Below are 17,335 nucleotides of genomic sequence, written 5' to 3'. Positions count from 1 at the left end.
GTCTCTCTCTCTCCCCGTGTCTCTCTCTCTCTCTCTCCCCGTGTCTCTCTCTCTCTCTCCCCGTGTCTCTCTCTCTGTCTCTCTCTCTCCCCGTGTCTCGTTCCTCGTGTCTCTCTCCCCGTGTCTCTCTCTCTCCGTGTCTCTCTCTCTCTCTCACGCCCCGTGTCTCTCTCTCTATCTACCCGTGTGTCTCTCTCTCTGTCCCCGTGTCTCTCTCTCGGTCTCTCCCCGTGTGTCTCTCTCTCTCTCTCTCTCCCCGTGTCTCTCTCTCTCTCTCCCGTGTCTCTCTCTCTCTCCCGTGTCTCTCTCTCTCTCTCTACCCGTGTCTCTCTCTCTCTCTCTACCCGTGTCTCTCTCTCTCTACCCGTGTGTCTCTCTCTCTTTCTACCCGTGTCTCTCTCTCTCTCTACCCGTGTCTCTCTCTCTCTCTACCCGTGTCTCTCTCTCTCTACCCGTGTGTCTCTCTCTCTCTCTACCCGTGTCTCTCTCTCTCTACCCGTGTCTCTCTCTCTACCCGTGTCCCTCTCTCTACCCGTGTCTCTCTCTCTCTCCCCGTGTCCCTCTCTCTCTCCCCGTGTCCCTCTCTCTACCCGTGTCTCTCTCTCTCTCCCCGTGTCTCTCTCTCACGCCCCGTGTCTCTCTCTCTCTACCCGTGTCTCTCTCTCTCTCTCTACCCGTGTCTCTCTCTCACTCCCCGTGTCTCTCTCTCTACCCGTGTCTCTCTCTCTCTCTACCCGTGTCTCTCTCTCTCCCTCTCTCTACCCGTGTCTCTCTCTCTCTCTATCTACCCGTGTCTCTCTCTCTCTCTCTCCCGTGTCTCTCTCTCTATCTAGCCGTGTCTCTCTCTCTCCCCGTGTCTCTCTCTCTCTCTCTACCCGTCTCTCTCTCTCTCTACCCGTGTCTCTCTCTCTCTCTCCCCGTGTCTCTCTCTCTCTACCCGTGTCTCTCTCTCTCTCTCCCCGTGTCTCTCTCTCCCCGTGTCCTTCTCTCTACCCGTGTCTCTCTCTACCCGTGTCTCTCTCTCACTCTCGCCCCGTGTCTCTCTCTCTTTACCCGTGTCTCTCTCTCTGTCTCTCCCCGTGTCTCTCTCTCTCTCTCTCTACCCGTGTCTCTCTCTCTCTACCCGTGTCTCTCTCTCTCTACCCGTGTCTCTCTCTCTTTCTACCCGTGTCTCTCTCTCTCTCTCTCTCTCTCCCGTGTCTCTCTCTCTCTCCCGTGTCTCTCTCTCTCTCTCTCTCCCGTGTCTCTCTCTCTCTCTCTCTACCCGTGTCTCTCTCTCTCTCTCTACCCGTGTCTCTCTCTCTCTACCCGTGTCTCTCTCTCTCTCTACCCGTGTGTCTCTCTCTCTCTACCCGTGTCTCTCTCTCTCTCTCTACCCGTGTCTCTCTCTCTACCCGTGTCCCTCTCTCTACCCGTGTCTCTCTCTCTCTCCCCGTGTCCCTCTCTCTACCCGTGTCTCTCTCTCTCTCTCTACCCGTGTCTCTCTCTCTCTACCCGTGTGTCTCTCTCTCTACCCGTGTGTCTCTCTCGCTCTCTCTACCCGTGTCTCTCTCTCTCTCTCTACCCGTGTCTCTCTCTCTACCCGTGTCCCTCTCTCTACCCGTGTCTCTCTCTCTCTACCCGTGTCTCTCTCTCTCTCCCCGTGTCCCTCTCTCTACCCGTGTCTCTCTCTCTACCCGTGTCTCTCTCTCTCTCCCCGTGTCTCTCTCTCACGCCCCGTGTCTCTCTCTCTCTCTCTCTACCCGTGTCTCTCTCTCTCTCTCTACCCGTGTCTCTCTCTCACTCCCCGTGTCTCTCTCTCTACCCGTGTCTCTCTCTCTCTCTACCCGTGTCTCTCTCTCTCTCTACCCGTGTCTCTCTCTCTCTATCTACCCGTGTCTCTCTCTCTCTCTCTCCCGTGTCTCTCTCTCTCTACCCGTGTCTCTCTCTCTCTCTACCCGTGTTTCTCTCTCTCTCTACCCGTGTCTCTCTCTCTCTCTCTCTACCCGTGTCTCTCTCTCTCGCCCCGTGTCTCTCTCTCTCGCCCCGTGTCTCTCTCTCTCTCTACCCGTGTCTCTCTCTCACACCCCGTGTCTCTCTCTCTCTCTACTCGTGTCTCTCTCTCTCTCTACCCGTGTCTCTCTCTCTACCCGTGTCTCTCTCTCTCTCCCCGTGTCTCTCTCTCTCTCCCCGTGTCTCTCTCTCTCGCCCCGTGTCTCTCTCTCTCCCCGTGTCTCTCTCTCTCTCCCCGTGTCTCTCTCTCGCCCCGTGTCTCTCTCTCGCCCCGTGTCTCTCTCTCCCGCCCCGTGTCTCCATCTCTCTCGCCCCGTGTCTCTCTCTACCCGTGTCTCTCTCTCTCTGTCTCTCCCCGTGTCTCTCTCTCTCTCTCTCTCCCCGTGTCTCTCTCCGTGTCTCTCTCCCTCCCCGTGTCTCTCTCTCGCCCCGTGTCTCTCTCTCTCTCTCTCCCCGTGTCTCTCTCTCTCCCCGTGTCTCTCTCTCCCCGTGTCTCTCTCTCTCCCCGTGTGTCTCTCTCTCCCCGTGTGTCTCTCTCTACCCATGTGTCTCTCTCTCTCTCGCCCCGTGTCTCTCTCTTTCGCCCCGTGTCTCTCTCTACCTGTGTCTCTCTCTACCTGTGTCTCTCTCTCTCTGTCTCTCCCCATGTCTCTCTCTCTCCCCGTGTCTCTCTCTCGCCCCGTGTCTCTCTCTCGCCCCGTGTCTCTCTCTCGCCCCCCGTGTCCCTCTCTCTCTCTCCGCGTGTCTCTCTCTCTCTCTCTCTCTCCCCGTGTCTGTGCGTCTCTCCGTCTCACCCGTTGATGGGGTCGTAGGCGGGGCGCATCCCCCCTGGAGGTGGGTAAGTCTCGGCTCTCCGCACCACGCGCTGAGTGTCGTACAGCAGCAGAGCGCCAAACAGCAGCAGACCCCCGTAGAGGGAGACGGAATAGAGAGCCGAGCCAAGCGCGGAGCCGGCCGGGAGGAACACGGAGCCTGGAGACTCGCACGGAGAGAGACACGGGGGGTGAGAGAGAGACACGGGGAGAGAGAGACATGGGGAGAGAGAGAGAGAGACACGGGGAGAGAGAGACACGGGGAGAGAGACACGGGGAGAGAGAGACACGGGGAGAGAGACACGGGGAGAGAGAGAGAGACGGGGCGAGAGACACGGGCAGAGAGAGAGACACGGGGAGAGAGAGAGACACGGGGAGAGAGACACGGGGAGAGAGAGACACGGGGAGAGAGACACGGGGAGAGAAACACACTCTCTCACCCCCCCACCACTCTCTCTCACCCCCCCCCACCCTCCCCCCCACCACTCCCACCCCCCACCCTCCCCACCCACCTCTCCCCCCACTCTCTCACCGAGTGAGGCTGCCACCACCACTCTCTCTCACCCCCACCACTCTCTCACCCCCCCACCACTCTCTCTCACCCCCCCCCACCCTTCCCCCCACCCCCCCACCCCCCCCACCCACCTCCCCCCCCACCTCCCCCCCCACCCTCTCACCGAGTGAGGCTGCCACCACCACTCTCTCTCACCCCCCCACCCCCCCCCCACCCTCCCCCCCACCTCCCCCCCCACCTCCCCACCCACCTCCCCCCCCCACCCTCTCACCGAGTGAGGCTGCCACCACCACTCTCTCTCACCCCCCCACCCCCCCCCCACCCTCCCCCCCACCCCCCCCCCCCACCTCCCCACCCACCTCTCCCCCCCCCACCCTCTCACCGAGTGAGGCTGCCACCACCACTCTCTCTCACCCCCCCACCACCCACCTCCCCACCCACCTCCCCCCCCACCTCCCCACCCACCTCCCCCCCCCACCTCCCCCCCCACCCTCTCACCGAGTGAGGCTGCCACCACCACTCTCTCTCACCCCCCCACCACCCACCTCCCCACCCACCTCCCCCCCCACCTCCCCACCCACCTCCCCCCCCCCACCTCCCCCCCCACCCTCTCACCGAGTGAGGCTGCCACCACCACTCTCTCTCACCCCCCCACCACCCACCTCCCCACCCACCTCCCCCCCCACCTCCCCACCCACCTCCCCCCCCCCACCTCCCCCCCCACCCTCTCACCGAGTGAGGCTGCCACCACCACCCCCAGCCCGGCCGCCAGGGGCCCCCCCACGTAGAGGAAGCGGTCGCTGGGGGCACAGACGGCCACGGCCGACAGGGCCCCTACCAGGCCCCCGCTGTAGCAGGCCGCCCGCAGCAGCAGCGGGCCCCCCAGCACCACCATCGGGCACAGCAGGAGACCCATCAGGCCTAGCCGTGGGTCGGGGGGCATGGAGGGGGAGGAGGAGGAGGAGGAGTGAGACAGGGTGGCGGTGGTGGTGATGGTGGTGGTGGTGATGGTGAAGGTGATGGTGGTGGTGAAGGTGATGGTGGTGGTGGTGGTGAAGGTGGTGGTGGTTGTGGTAGTGCTGCTGGTGGTGGTGGTGGTTAGAGGTCTCGTCGTGACCAATTTGGGACGTTCACGCCCAATGTCGCCGCACGTCAAAGCGGTCAACAACGACTCACAGGTCACTCAGAGTCCCCCGTCACGTCACGTGTCTCTCTCTCCCCGTGTCTCTCTCTCCCCGTGTCTCTCTCTCTCCCCGTGTCTCTCTCTCTCCCCGTGTCTCTCTCTCTCCCCGTGTCTCTCTCTCTCCCCGTGTCTCTCTCTCTCCCCGTGTCTCTCTCTCCTCGTGTCTCTCTCTCTCCTCGTGTCTCTCTCTCTCCTCGTGTCTCTCTCTCTCCCCGTGTCTCTCTCTCTCCCCGTGTCTCTCTCCCCGTGTCTCTCTCTCCTCGTGTCTCTCTCTCTCCTCGTGTCTCTCTCTCTCCTCGTGTCTCTCTCTCTCCCCGTGTCTCTCTCTCTCCCCGTGTCTCTCTCCCCGTGTCTCTCTCTCCCCGTGTCTCTCTCCCCGTGTCTCTCTCTCTCCCCGTGTCTCTCTCTCTCCCCGTGTCTCTCTCTCCCCGTGTCTCTCTCCCCGTGTCTCTCTCCCCGTGTGTCTCTCTCTCTCCCCGTGTCTCTCTCTCTCCCCGTGTCTCTCTCTCTCTCCCCGTGTCTCTCTCTCCCCGTGTGTCTCTCTCTCCCCGTGTGTCTCTCTCTCCCCGTGTCTCTCTCTCTCTCACCGTGTCTCTCTCTCTCTCACCGTGTCTCTCTCCCCGTGTCTCTCTCTCTCCCCGTGTCTCTCTCTCCCCGTGTCTCTCTCTCTCCCCGTGTCTCTCTCTCCCCGTGTCTCTCTCTCTCCCCGTGTGTCTCTCTCTCCCCGTGTGTCTCTCTCTCCCCGTGTCTCTCTCTCCCCGTGTCTCTCTCTCTCCCCGTGTCTCTCTCTCCCCGTCTCTCTCTCTCCCCGTCTCTCTCTCTCCCCGTCTCTCTCCCCGTGTCTCTCTCTCTCCCCGTGTCTCTCTCTCCCCGTGTCTCTCTCCCCGTGTCTCTCTCCCCGTGTCTCTCTCTCCCCGTGTCTCTCTCTCCCCGTGTCTCTCTCTCTCCCCGTGTATCTCTCTCCCCGTGTCTCTCTCTCCCCCTCCCCGTGTCTCTCTCTCCCCGTGTCTCTCTCTCACCGTGTCTCTCTCTCTCTCCCCGTGTCTCTCTCTCTCTCTCCCCGTGTCTCTCTCTCTCACCGTGTCTCTCTCTCTCACCGTGTCTCTCTCTCCCCGTGTCTCTCTCTCTCCCCGTGTCTCTCTCTCTCCCCGTGTCTCTCTCTCTCCCCGTGTCTCTCTCTCCCCGTGTCTCTCTCTCTCCCCGTGTCTCTCTCTCTCCCCATGTCTCTCTCTCTCCCCGTGTCTCTCTCTCCCCGTGTCTCTCTCTCTCCCCGTGTCTCTCTCTCTCCCCGTGTCTCTCTCTCCCCGTGTCTCTCTCTCCCCGTGTCTCTCTCTCCCCGTGTCTCTCTCTCCCCGTGTCTCTCTCTCCCCGTGTCTCTCTCTCCCCGTGTCTCTCTCTCTCCCCGTGTCTCTCTCTCTCCCCGTGTCTCTCTCTCTCTCCCCGTGTCTCTCTCTCTCTCCCCGTGTCTCTCTCTCTCTCCCCGTGTCTCTCTCTCTCTCCCCGTGTCTCTCTCTCTCTCCCCGTGTCTCTCTCTCTCCCCGTGTCTCTCTCTCTCCCCGTGTCTCTCTCTCTCCCCGTGTCTCTCTCTCTCCCCGTGTCTCTCTCTCTCCCCGTGTCTCTCTCTCTCCCCGTGTCTCTCTCTCTCCCCGTGTCTCTCTCTCTCCCCGTCTCTCTCTCTCCCCGTGTCTCTCTCTCTCCCCGTGTCTCTCTCTCTCCCCGTGTCTCTCTCTCTCCCCGTGTCTCTCTCTCTCCCCGTGTCTCTCTCTCTCCCCGTGTCTCTCTCTCTCCCCGTGTCTCTCTCTCTCCCCGTGTCTCTCTCTCTCCCCGTGTCTCTCTCTCTCCCCGTGTCTCTCTCTCTCCCCGTGTCTCTCTCTCTCCCCGTGTCTCTCTCTCTCCCCGTGTCTCTCTCTCCCCGTGTCTCTCTCCCCGTGTCTCTCTCTCCCCGTGTCTCTCTCTCCCCGTGTCTCTCTCTCCCCGTGTCTCTCTCTCCCCGTGTCTCTCTCTCCCCGTGTCTCTCTCTCCCCGTGTCTCTCTCTCCCCGTGTCTCTCTCTCCCCGTGTCTCTCTCTCCCCGTGTCTCTCTCTCCCCGTGTCTCTCTCCCCGTGTCTCTCTCCCCGTGTCTCTCTCTCCCCGTGTCTCTCTCTCCCCGTGTCTCTCTCTCCCCGTGTCTCTCTCTCCCCGTGTCTCTCTCTCTCCCCGTGTCTCTCTCTCTCCCCGTGTCTCTCTCTCTCCCCGTGTCTCTCTCTCCCCGTGTCTCTCTCTCTACCCGTGTCTCTCTCTCTCCCCGTGTCTCTCTCTCTCCCCGTGTCTCTCTCTCCCCGTGTCTCTCTCTCCCCGTGTCTCTCTCTCTCCCCGTGTCTCTCTCTCTCCCCGTGTCTCTCTCTCTCCCTGTGTCTCTCTCTCTCCCCGTGTCTCTCTCTCTCCCCGTGTCTCTCTCTCTCCCCGTGTCTCTCTCTCTCCCCGTGTCTCTCTCTCTCTCCCCGTGTCTCTCTCTCCCCGTGTCTCTCTCTCTCCCCGTGTCTCTCTCTCTCCCCGTGTCTCTCTCTCCCCGTGTCTCTCTCTCTCCCCGTGTCTCTCTCTCTCCCCGTGTCTCTCTCCCCGTGTCTCTCTCCCCGTGTCTCTCTCTCCCCGTGTCTCTCTCTCCCCGTGTCTCTCTCTCCCCGTGTCTCTCTCTCCCCGTGTCTCTCTCCCCGTGTCTCTCTCTCTCCCCGTGTCTCTCTCCCCGTGTCTCTCTCTCCCTGTGTCTCTCTCTCCCCGTGTCTCTCTCTCCCCGTGTCTCTCTCTCCCCGTGTCTCTCTCTCCCCGTGTCTCTCTCTCCCCGTGTCTCTCTCCCCGTGTCTCTCTCCCCGTGTCTCTCTCTCCCCGTGTCTCTCTCTCTCCCCGTGTCTCTCTCTCTCTCCGTGTGTCTCTCCCCGTGTCTCTCTCTCTCCCCGTGTCTCTCTCCCCGTGTCTCTCTCTCTCTCCCCGTGTCTCTCTCTCTCCCCGTGTCTCTCTCCCCGTGTCTCTCTCCCCGTGTCTCTCTCCCCGTGTCTCTCTCCCCGTGTCTCTCTCCCCGTGTCTCTCTCTCCCCGTGTCTCTCTCTCCCCGTGTCTCTCTCTCCCCGTGTCTCTCTCTCCCCGTGTCTCTCTCTCCCCGTGTCTCTCTCTCCCCGTGTCTCTCTCTCCCCGTGTCTCTCTCTCCCCGTGTCTCTCTCTCCCCGTGTCTCTCTCTCCCCGTGTCTCTCTCTCCCCGTGTCTCTCTCTCCCCGTGTCTCTCTCCCCGTGTCTCTCTCCCCGTGTCTCTCTCCCCGTGTCTCTCTCCCCGTGTCTCTCTCTCCCCGTGTCTCTCTCTCCCCGTGTCTCTCTCTCCCCGTGTCTCTCTCTCCCCGTGTCTCTCTCTCTCCCCGTGTCTCTCTCTCCCCGTGTCTCTCTCTCCCCGTGTCTCTCTCTCCCCGTGTCTCTCTCTCCCCGTGTCTCTCTCTCCCCGTGTCTCTCTCTCTCCCCGTGTCTCTCTCTCTCCCCGTGTCTCTCTCTCTCCCCGTGTCTCTCTCTCTCCCCGTGTCTCTCTCTCTCCCCGTGTCTCTCTCTCTCCCCGTGTCTCTCTCTCTCCCCGTGTCTCTCTCTCTCCCCGTGTGTCTCTCCCCGTGTGTCTCTCCCCGTGTCTCTCTCTCTCCTAGGTGTCTCTCTCTCCCCGTGTCTCTCTCTCTCTCTCTCTCTCTCCCCGTGTCTCTCTCTCCCCGTGTCTCTCTCCCCGTGTCTCTCTCTCCCCGTGTCTCTCTCTCCCCGTGTCTCTCTCTCCCCGTGTCTCTCTCTCCCCGTGTCTCTCTCTCTCCCCGTGTCTCTCTCTCTCCCCGTGTCTCTCTCTCTCCCCGTGTCTCTCTCTCTCCCCGTGTCTCTCTCTCTCCCCGTGTCTCTCTCTCTCCCCGTGTCTCTCTCCCCGTGTCTCTCTCCCCATGTCTCTCTCTCCCCGTGTCTCTCTCTCTCCCCGTGTCTCTCTCTCTCCCCGTGTCTCTCTCTCCCCGTGTCTCTCTCTCTCCCCGTGTCTCTCTCTCTCCCCGTGTCTCTCTCTCTCCCCGTGTCTCTCTCTCTCCCCGTGTCTCTCTCTCTCCCCGTGTCTCTCTCTCCCCGTGTCTCTCTCTCCCCGTGTCTCTCTCTCCCCGTCTCTCTCTCTCCCCGTCTCTCTCTCTCCCCGTCTCTCTCTCTCCCCGTCTCTCTCTCTCCCCGTGTCTCTCTCTCCCCGTGTCTCTCTCTCCCCGTGTCTCTCTCTCCCCGTGTCTCTCTCTCTCCCCGTGTCTCTCTCCCCGTGTCTCTCTCTCTCCCCGTGTCTCTCTCCCCGTGTACCTGCGTGCATGGTCCAGGCTGCATGCTTCAATCCGAGTTTCCCCTCATAGGGAATGGACCTCACGAGCATCCCAGAGCCAATCACGGCGACGAACGAGACTCCGATAGCCTGCAAGGAGAGAGAGACACACACACACACACAGGGGGAGAGACACGGGGAGAGCGAGACACACACAGGGAGAGAGAGAGACACACACAGGGGGAGAGAGAGAGACAGGGGGAGAGAGACACACACACACACAGGGAGAGAGAGAGACACGGGGAGAGAGACAGACACACACACACACAGGGGGAGAGAGAGAGAGAGACACACAGGGGGAGAGAGAGAGACACGGGGAGAGTGAGACACACACAGGGAGAGAGAGAGACACGGGGAGAGCGAGACACACACAGGGAGAGAGAGAGACACGGGGAGAGAGACAGACACACACACACACAGGGGGAGAGAGAGAGACACGGGGAGAGAGACACACACACAGGGAGAGAGAGAGACACGGGGAGAGAGACACACACAGGGAGAGAGAGAGACACGGGGAGAGAGACACACACACAGGGAGAGAGAGAGACACGGGGAGAGAGACACACACACAGGGAGAGAGAGAGACAGGGGGAGAGAGACACACACACACAGGGGGAGAGAGAGAGACAGGGGGAGAGAGACACACACACAGGGAGAGAGAGAGAGAGACACGGGGAGAGAGACACACACACAGGGAGAGAGAGAGAGAGAGACACGGGGAGAGAGACACACACACACAGGGGGAGAGAGAGACACGGGGAGAGAGACACACACACACAGGGGGAGAGAGAGAGACAGGGGGAGAGAGAGACACACACACACAGGGGGAGAGAGAGAGACACGGGGAGAGAGACACACACACAGGGGGAGAGAGACACGGGGAGAGAGACACACACACAGGGAGAGAGAGAGACACGGGGAGAGAGACACACACATAGGGAGAGAGAGAGAGACACGGGGAGAGAGACACACACAGGGGGAGAGAGAGACATGGGGAGAGAGACACACACACAGGGAGAGAGAGAGACACGGGGAGAGAGACACACACACGGGGAGAGAGAGAGAGAGAGACACGGGGAGAGAGAGAGAGAGACACGGGGAGAGAGAGAGACACGGGGAGAGAGAGAGACACGGGGAGAGAGAGAGACACGGGGAGAGAGAGAGACACGGGGAGAGAGAGAGACACGGGGAGAGAGAGAGACACGGGGAGAGAGAGAGACACGGGGAGAGAGAGACACAGGGGGAGAGAGCTGTAGTAAACAGTATACACGTGGTCACAACACTATAGTACTATAGTAAACAGTATACACGTGGTCACAACACTATAGTACTATAGTAAACAGTATACACGTGGTCACAACACTATAGTACTATAGTAAACAGTATACACGTAGTCACAACACTATAGTACTATAGTAAACAGTATACACGTAGTCACAACACTATAGTACTGTAGTAAACAGTATACACGTGGTCACAACACTATAGTACTATAGTAAACAGTATACACGTGGTCACAACACTATAGTAAACAGTATACACGTGTTCACAACACTATAGTACTATAGTAAACAGTATACACGTGGTCACAACACTATAGTACTATAGTAAACAGTATACACGTGGTCACAACACTATAGTACTATAGTAAACAGTATACACGTGGTCACAACACTATAGTACTGTAGTAAACAGTATACACGTGGTCACAACACTATAGTACTATAGTAAACAGTATACACGTAGTCACAACACTGTAGTACTATAGTAAACAGTATACACGTGGTCACAACACCATAGTACTGTAGTAAACAGTATACACGTGGTCACAACACTATAGTACTATAGTAAACAGTATACACGTGGTCACAACACCATAGTACTGTAGTAAACAGTATACACGTGGTCACAACACCATAGTACTATAGTAAACAGTATACACGTGGTCACAACACTATAGTACTATAGTAAACAGTATACACGTGGTCACAACACTATAGTACTATAGTAAACAGTATACACGTGGTCACAACACTAAGTACTATAGTAAACAGTATACACGTGGTCACAACACTATAGTACTATAGTAAACAGTATACACGTGGTCACAACACTATAGTACTATAGTAAACAGTATACACGTGGTCACAACACTATAGTACTGTAGTAAACAGTACACACGTGGTCACAACACTATAGTACTATAGTAAACAGTACACACGTGTTCACAACACTATAGTACTATAGTAAACAGTATACACGTGGTCACAACACTATAGTACTATAGTAAACAGTATATACGTGGTCACAACACTATAGTACTATAGTAAACAGTATACACGTGGTCACAACACTATAGTACTATAGTAAACAGTATACACGTGGTCACAACACTATAGTACTGTAGTAAACAGTATACACGTGGTCACAACACTATAGTACTATAGTAAACAGTATACACGTTTTCACAACACTATAGTACTGTAGTAAACAGTATACACGTGTTCACAACACTATAGTACTATAGTAAACAGTATACACGTGGTCACAACACTATAGTACTATAGTAAACAGTATACACGTGGTCACAACACTATAGTACTGTAGTAAACAGTATACACGTGGTCACAACACTATAGTACTATAGTAAACAGTATAAACGTGGTCACACCACTATAGTACTATAGTAAACAGTATACACGTATTCACAACACTATAGTTCTATAGTAAACAGTATACACGTGGTCACAACACTATAGTACTGTAGTAAACAGTATACACGTGGTTACAACACTATAGTACTGTAGTAAACAGTATACACGTGGTCACAACACTATAGTACTGTAGTAAACAGTATACACGTGGTCACAACACTATATTACTATAGTAAACAGTATAAACGTGGTCAAAACACTATAGTACTATAGTAAACAGTATACACGTGCTCACAACACTATAGTACTATAGTAAACAGTATACACGTGGTCACAACACTATAGTAAACAGTATACACGTGGTCACAACACTATAGTACTGTAGTAAACAGTATACACGTGGTCACAACACTATAGTACTATAGTAAACAGTATACACGTGGTCACAACACTATAGTACTATAGTAAACAGTATACACGTAGTCACAACACTATAGTACTATAGTAAACAGTATACACGTGGTCACAACACTATAGTACTGTAGTAAACAGTATACACGTGGTCACAACACTATAGTACTATAGTAAACAGTATACACGTGGGTCACAACACTATAGTACTATAGTAAACAGTATACACGTGGTCACAACACTATAGTACTATAGTAAACAGTACACACGTGGTCACAACACTATAGTACTATAGTAAACAGTATACACGTGGTCACAACACTATAGTACTATAGTAAACAGTATACACGTGGTCACAACACTGTAGTACTGTAGTAAACAGTACACACGTGGTCACACCACTATAGTACTATAGTAAACAGTACACGTGGTCACAACACTATAGTACTGTAGTAAACAGTACACACGTGGTCACACCACTATAGTACTATAGTAAACAGTATACACGTGGTCAAAACACTATAGTACTATAGTAAACAGTATACACGTGTTCACAACACTATAGTACTATAGTAAACAGTATACACGTAGTCACAACACTATAGTACTGTAGTAAACAGTATACACGTGGTCACAACACTATAGTACTATAGTAAACAGTATACACGTGGTCACAACACTATAGTACTGTAGTAAACAATATACACGTGGTCACAACACTATAGTACTAGAGTAAACAGTATACACGTGGTCACAACACTGTAGTACTATAGTAAACAGTATACACGTGGTCACAACACTATAGTACTATAGTAAACAGTATACACGTGGTCACAACACTATAGTACTATAGTAAACAGTATACACGTGGTCACAACACTATAGTACTGTAGTAAACAGTATACACGTGGTCACAACACTATAGAAAACAGTATACACGTGTTCACAACACTATAGTACTGTAGTAAACAGTATACACGTGTTCACAACACTATAGTACTGTAGTAAACAGTGTACACGTGGTCACAACACTATAGTACTATAGTAAACAGTATACACCTGGTCACAACACTATAGTACTATAGTAAACAGTATACACGTGTTCACAACACTATAGTACTATAGTAAACAGTATACACGTGGTCACAACACTATAGTACTGTAGTAAACATTATACACGTGGTCACAACACTATAGTACTATAGTAAACAGTATACACGTGGTCACAACACTATAGTACTATAGTAAACAGTATACACGTGGTCACAACACTATAGTACTATAGTAAACAGTATACACGTGGTCACACCACTATAGTACTATAGTAAACAGTATACACGTAGTCACAACACTATAGTACTATAGTAAACAGTATACACGTGGTCACAACACTATAGTACTATAGTAAACAGTATACACGTGGTCACAACACTATAGTACTATAGTAAACAGTACACACGTGGTCACAACACTATAGTACTATAGTAAACAGTATACACGTGTTCACAACACTATAGTATTATAGTAAACAGTATACACGTGGTCACAACACTATAGTACTATAGTAAACAGTATACACGTGGTCACAACACTATAGTACTATAGTAAACAGTATACACGTGGTCACAACACTATAGTACTGTAGTAAACAGTATACACGTGGTCACAACACTATAGTACTGTAGTAAACAGTATACACGTGGTCACAACACTATAGTACTATAGTAAACAGTATACACGTGGTCACAACACTATAGTACTATAGTAAACAGTATACACGTGGTCACAACACTATAGTACTATAGTAAACAGTATACACGTGGGTCACAACACTATAGTACTATAGTAAACAGTATACACGTGGTCACAACACTATAGTACTATAGTAAACAGTACACACGTGGTCACAACACTATAGTACTATAGTAAACAGTATACACGTGTTCACAACACTATAGTACTGTAGTAAACAGTATACACATGGTGACAACACTATAGTACTATAGTAAACAGTATACACGTGGTCACAACACTATAGTACTGTAGTAAACAGTATACACGTGGTCACACCACTATAGTAAACAGTATACACGTGGTCACAACACTATAGTACTATAGTAAACAGTCTACGCTCGCACGGATGTTGACTATCCGAGTGAGGCCCGCCGACCGAGACCGAGCATGGGAGACGATTACCCACAATCCCACAGCGAGAGAGAGAGAGAAGAACCATTGGCTCAGCTGTGATCACGTGACGCTCGGCAGACAAAGCGATTACCCACAATCCCGCAGCGAGAGAGAGAAGAACCATTGGCTCAGCTGTGATCACGTGACGCTCGGCAGACAAAGCGTACACGTACCGCTCATATTGCAAGACCTCGCTCGTTCATCGGATTAATATTTACTTTATAAAATGTACCGTCTTGCAAAGCACTTGCAGACCAAGTTACTCGCAATCCAAGGTTTTCCGGTATATATAACTTAAGAAAACAGCGTCTCCGAGTGCTACATTACATATGTGCAGTATGTGTCTGTGTGTGTATATATATGTACGTGTCTAAGCGTGCGTGTGCATGTGTACGGGTAAAACTACGTGGCCGGGAGCCGGAGCCCATTCCCTGTTCACGTTGGAGTGCGACAGGAAAGTCCTCGGGGTCCCACGTCATTTTTTCGACCACGTAGTTCGTGAAGCCTTCGATGGCTGTACCGGATACATTCCCAATTCGGTGGAGATACAACGGGAGGCCAATCAATGCCCGGGATGGCTCCCTATTGGTCAACCGTATTATGGATGCTGTTGATCTGGTGATTGCTGTTCACTCAGCGGAGGAGTTGGAGGCGCTGCTGCTGGAACTTGGACCGTGCCACTAAGAGGTGGGGCCTTGCCATCAGCCCTACCAAAACTAAGCACCTGCCTGGGTATTTTGTACCATCAGACACTCTACCCCCACCACTCCCAATTGGTGATAGGGCAGTTGTGGAAAGAGTGGAAGGTTTTCCATACCTGGGCAGTGTGCTCATGACCGGCTCAGGTTTGACAGCAGAGGTCTCACTCCGAATCAGTCGAGCGGCAATATCTTTTCATTGGCTGCCTAACGCTGTGTGGAAGCTACCTGGTCTGTCGCTCCGCACTAAGCTTCAGGTCTTCTCGGCCACGATCATGCCCTCCCTTCTCTACGCTTGCGAAACGTGGACCCCCCCCAAATGGAACTTCTTTGCCTGTTAGAAACATTTAGGCTAGCCTACCAATGATCCATCCTGGGTTTAACCAGGCTGGATTGTGTGAGGAGCTCACAAATCCTTGAAAAGATCTGGACAAAGTCCCATCGGTGAGCTCCTCCGGCAGGCAAGGCTGCGTTGGCTTGGTCATGTAGCCCGCATGCCCAGCCACCGCATGCCGAAACAGCTTTTGTTTGGCCGGATCGAGGGGGCTAAACGGGCGCGGCACGGGCTAGAGAAGAGATGGAGTGATGTGGTACAAAAGTATATGGAGCTGAGTGGACTTGCCGGTGACTGGTACCAGCGGTGTCAAGATCGGCCTCTGTGGAAGAGGCTCGTGAAGGACGCTACTGGGCAGTTGGAGGCAGTCGCCCTCCAACAACAACGGAGGGCGGAGCAGCGACGCTCACAACAACGAGCGGAGCGCCGGGTGGCTAAAGCACAGCAGGTTGGCACAGTAGGGGGCACAGGTGGTGCACCAGCCACTCATCTCAGTCGTCTCAGTCAGTCGACCCGTGGCACCTGGGTCTGCCCAGTGACCTCCTGCCAGCGGGCGTTCAACACTTCACGTGGCCTCAGGGTGCACATAGCCTGGCACAAGCGTCGCGGTGACGTCACCGCCACTTAGTGGCGAATGGTGGTTGTTGTTGTTTATGTGAGTCTGTGTGTCTGTGTGTCTTTGCGTCTGTGTGTCTTTGTGTGTCTCTGTGCGTCTGTGTGTGTGTGTCTGTGTGTCTTTGCGTCTGTGTGTCTTTGTGTGTCTCTGTGCGTCTGTGTGTGTGCGTCTGTGTGTGTGCGTCTGTGCGTGTGTCTGTGCGTGTGTCTGTGCGTGTGTCTGTGCGTCTCTGTGTGTGCGTCTCTGTGTGTGCGTCTCTGTGTGTGCGTCTCTGTGTGTGCGTCTCTGTGTGTGCGTCTCTGTGTGTGCGTCTCTGTGTGTGCGTCTCTGTGTGTGCGTCTCTGTGTGTGCGTCTCTGTGTGTGTGTCTCTGTGTGTGTGTCTCTGTGTGTGTGTCTCTGTGTGTGTGTCTCTGTGTGTGTGTCTCTGTGTGTGTGTCTCTGTGTGTGTGTCTCTGTGTGTGTGTCTCTGTGTGTGTGTCTCTGTGTGTGTGTCTCTGTGTGTGTGTCTCTGTGTGTGTGTCTCTGTGTGTGTGTCTCTGTGTGTGTGTCTCTCTGTGTGTATCTCTGTGTGTGTCTCTGTGTGTGTCTGTGCGTGTCTGTGCGTCTGTGCGTGTCTGTGCGTCTGTGCGTGTCTGTGCGTCTGTGCGTGTCTGTGCGTCTGTGTCTCTGTGTGTGTGTCTGTGTCTCTGTGTGTGTCTCTGTGTGTGTCTCTGTGTGTGTCTCTGTGTGTGTGTCTCTGTGTGTGTGTCTCTGTGTGTGTGTCTCTGTGTGTGTGTCTCTGTGTGTGTGTCTCTGTGTGTGTGTCTCTGTGTGTGTGTCTCTGTGTGTGTGTCTCTGTGTGTGTGTCTCTGTGTGTGTGTCTCTGTGTGTGTGTCTCTGTGTGTGTGTCTCTGTGTGTGTGTCTCTGTGTGTGTGTCTCTGTGTGTGTGTGTCTGTGCGTCTGTGCGTGTCTGTGCGTCTGTGCGTGTCTGTGCGTCTGTGTCTCTGTGTGTGTGTCTGTGTCTCTGTGTGTGTCTCTGTGTGTGTCTCTGTGCGTGTCTCTGTGTGTGTCTCTGTGTGTGTCTCTGTGTGTGTCTCTGTGTGTCTCTGTGTGTCTCTGTGTGTCTGTGTGTGTCTGTGTGTCTGCGTGTGTGTCTGTGTGTGTCTCTATGTGTGTGTCTGTGTGTGTCTGTCTGTCTGTGTGTCTGTGCGTCTCTGTATCTCTGTGTCTGTGTATCTCTGTGTGTGTCTGTGCGCGTCTGTGCGTGTCTCTGTGTGTGTCTCTGTGCGTGTCTCTGTGTGTGTCTCTGTGTGTGTCTCTGTGTGTCTCTGTGTGTCTCTGTGTGTCTCTGTGTGTCTGTGTGTCTGCGTGTGTGTCTGTGTGTGTGTCTGTGTGTGTGTCTGTGTGTGTCTGTCTGTCTGTGTGTCTGTGCGTCTCTGTATCTCTGTGTCTGTGTATCTCTGTGTGTGTGTCTGGCATGTCTGTGCGTGTCTCTGTGTGTGTCTCTGTGCGTGTCTCTGTGTGTGTCTCTGTGTGTGTCTCTGTGTGTCTCTGTGTGTCTCTGTGTGTCTCTGTGTGTCTGTGTGTCTGCGTGTGTGTCTGTGTGTGTGTCTGT

At 54.0% G+C, this 17,335-nt stretch overlaps 1 protein-coding gene across 1 annotated transcript in view; it reads right to left on the bottom strand.

The window, feature by feature from the left end:
• GHITM (growth hormone inducible transmembrane protein) overlaps positions 1-17,335 on the bottom strand; it is a 28,770-nt gene that overhangs the window by 1,982 nt on the left and 9,453 nt on the right. The window contains exons 4-6 of the mRNA XM_076058075.1: positions 8,821-8,929; positions 4,051-4,239; positions 2,787-2,964 (exon numbers count right to left, since the gene is read on the bottom strand). Coding sequence (XP_075914190.1) covers positions 2,787-2,964; positions 4,051-4,239; positions 8,821-8,929 — 476 coding nt within the window. The remainder of the gene's footprint in view (positions 1-2,786; positions 2,965-4,050; positions 4,240-8,820; positions 8,930-17,335) is intronic.

The sequence above is a fragment of the Petromyzon marinus genome (genome assembly GCF_048934315.1).
Source record: "Petromyzon marinus isolate PM22_M1 ecotype Great Lakes invasive population chromosome 68 unlocalized genomic scaffold, UKy_Petmar_22M1.pri1.0 chr68_unloc.1, whole genome shotgun sequence".
NCBI lineage: Eukaryota > Metazoa > Chordata > Hyperoartia > Petromyzontiformes > Petromyzontidae > Petromyzon > Petromyzon marinus.
This window is presented reverse-complemented; position numbering and strand designations above follow the sequence as displayed.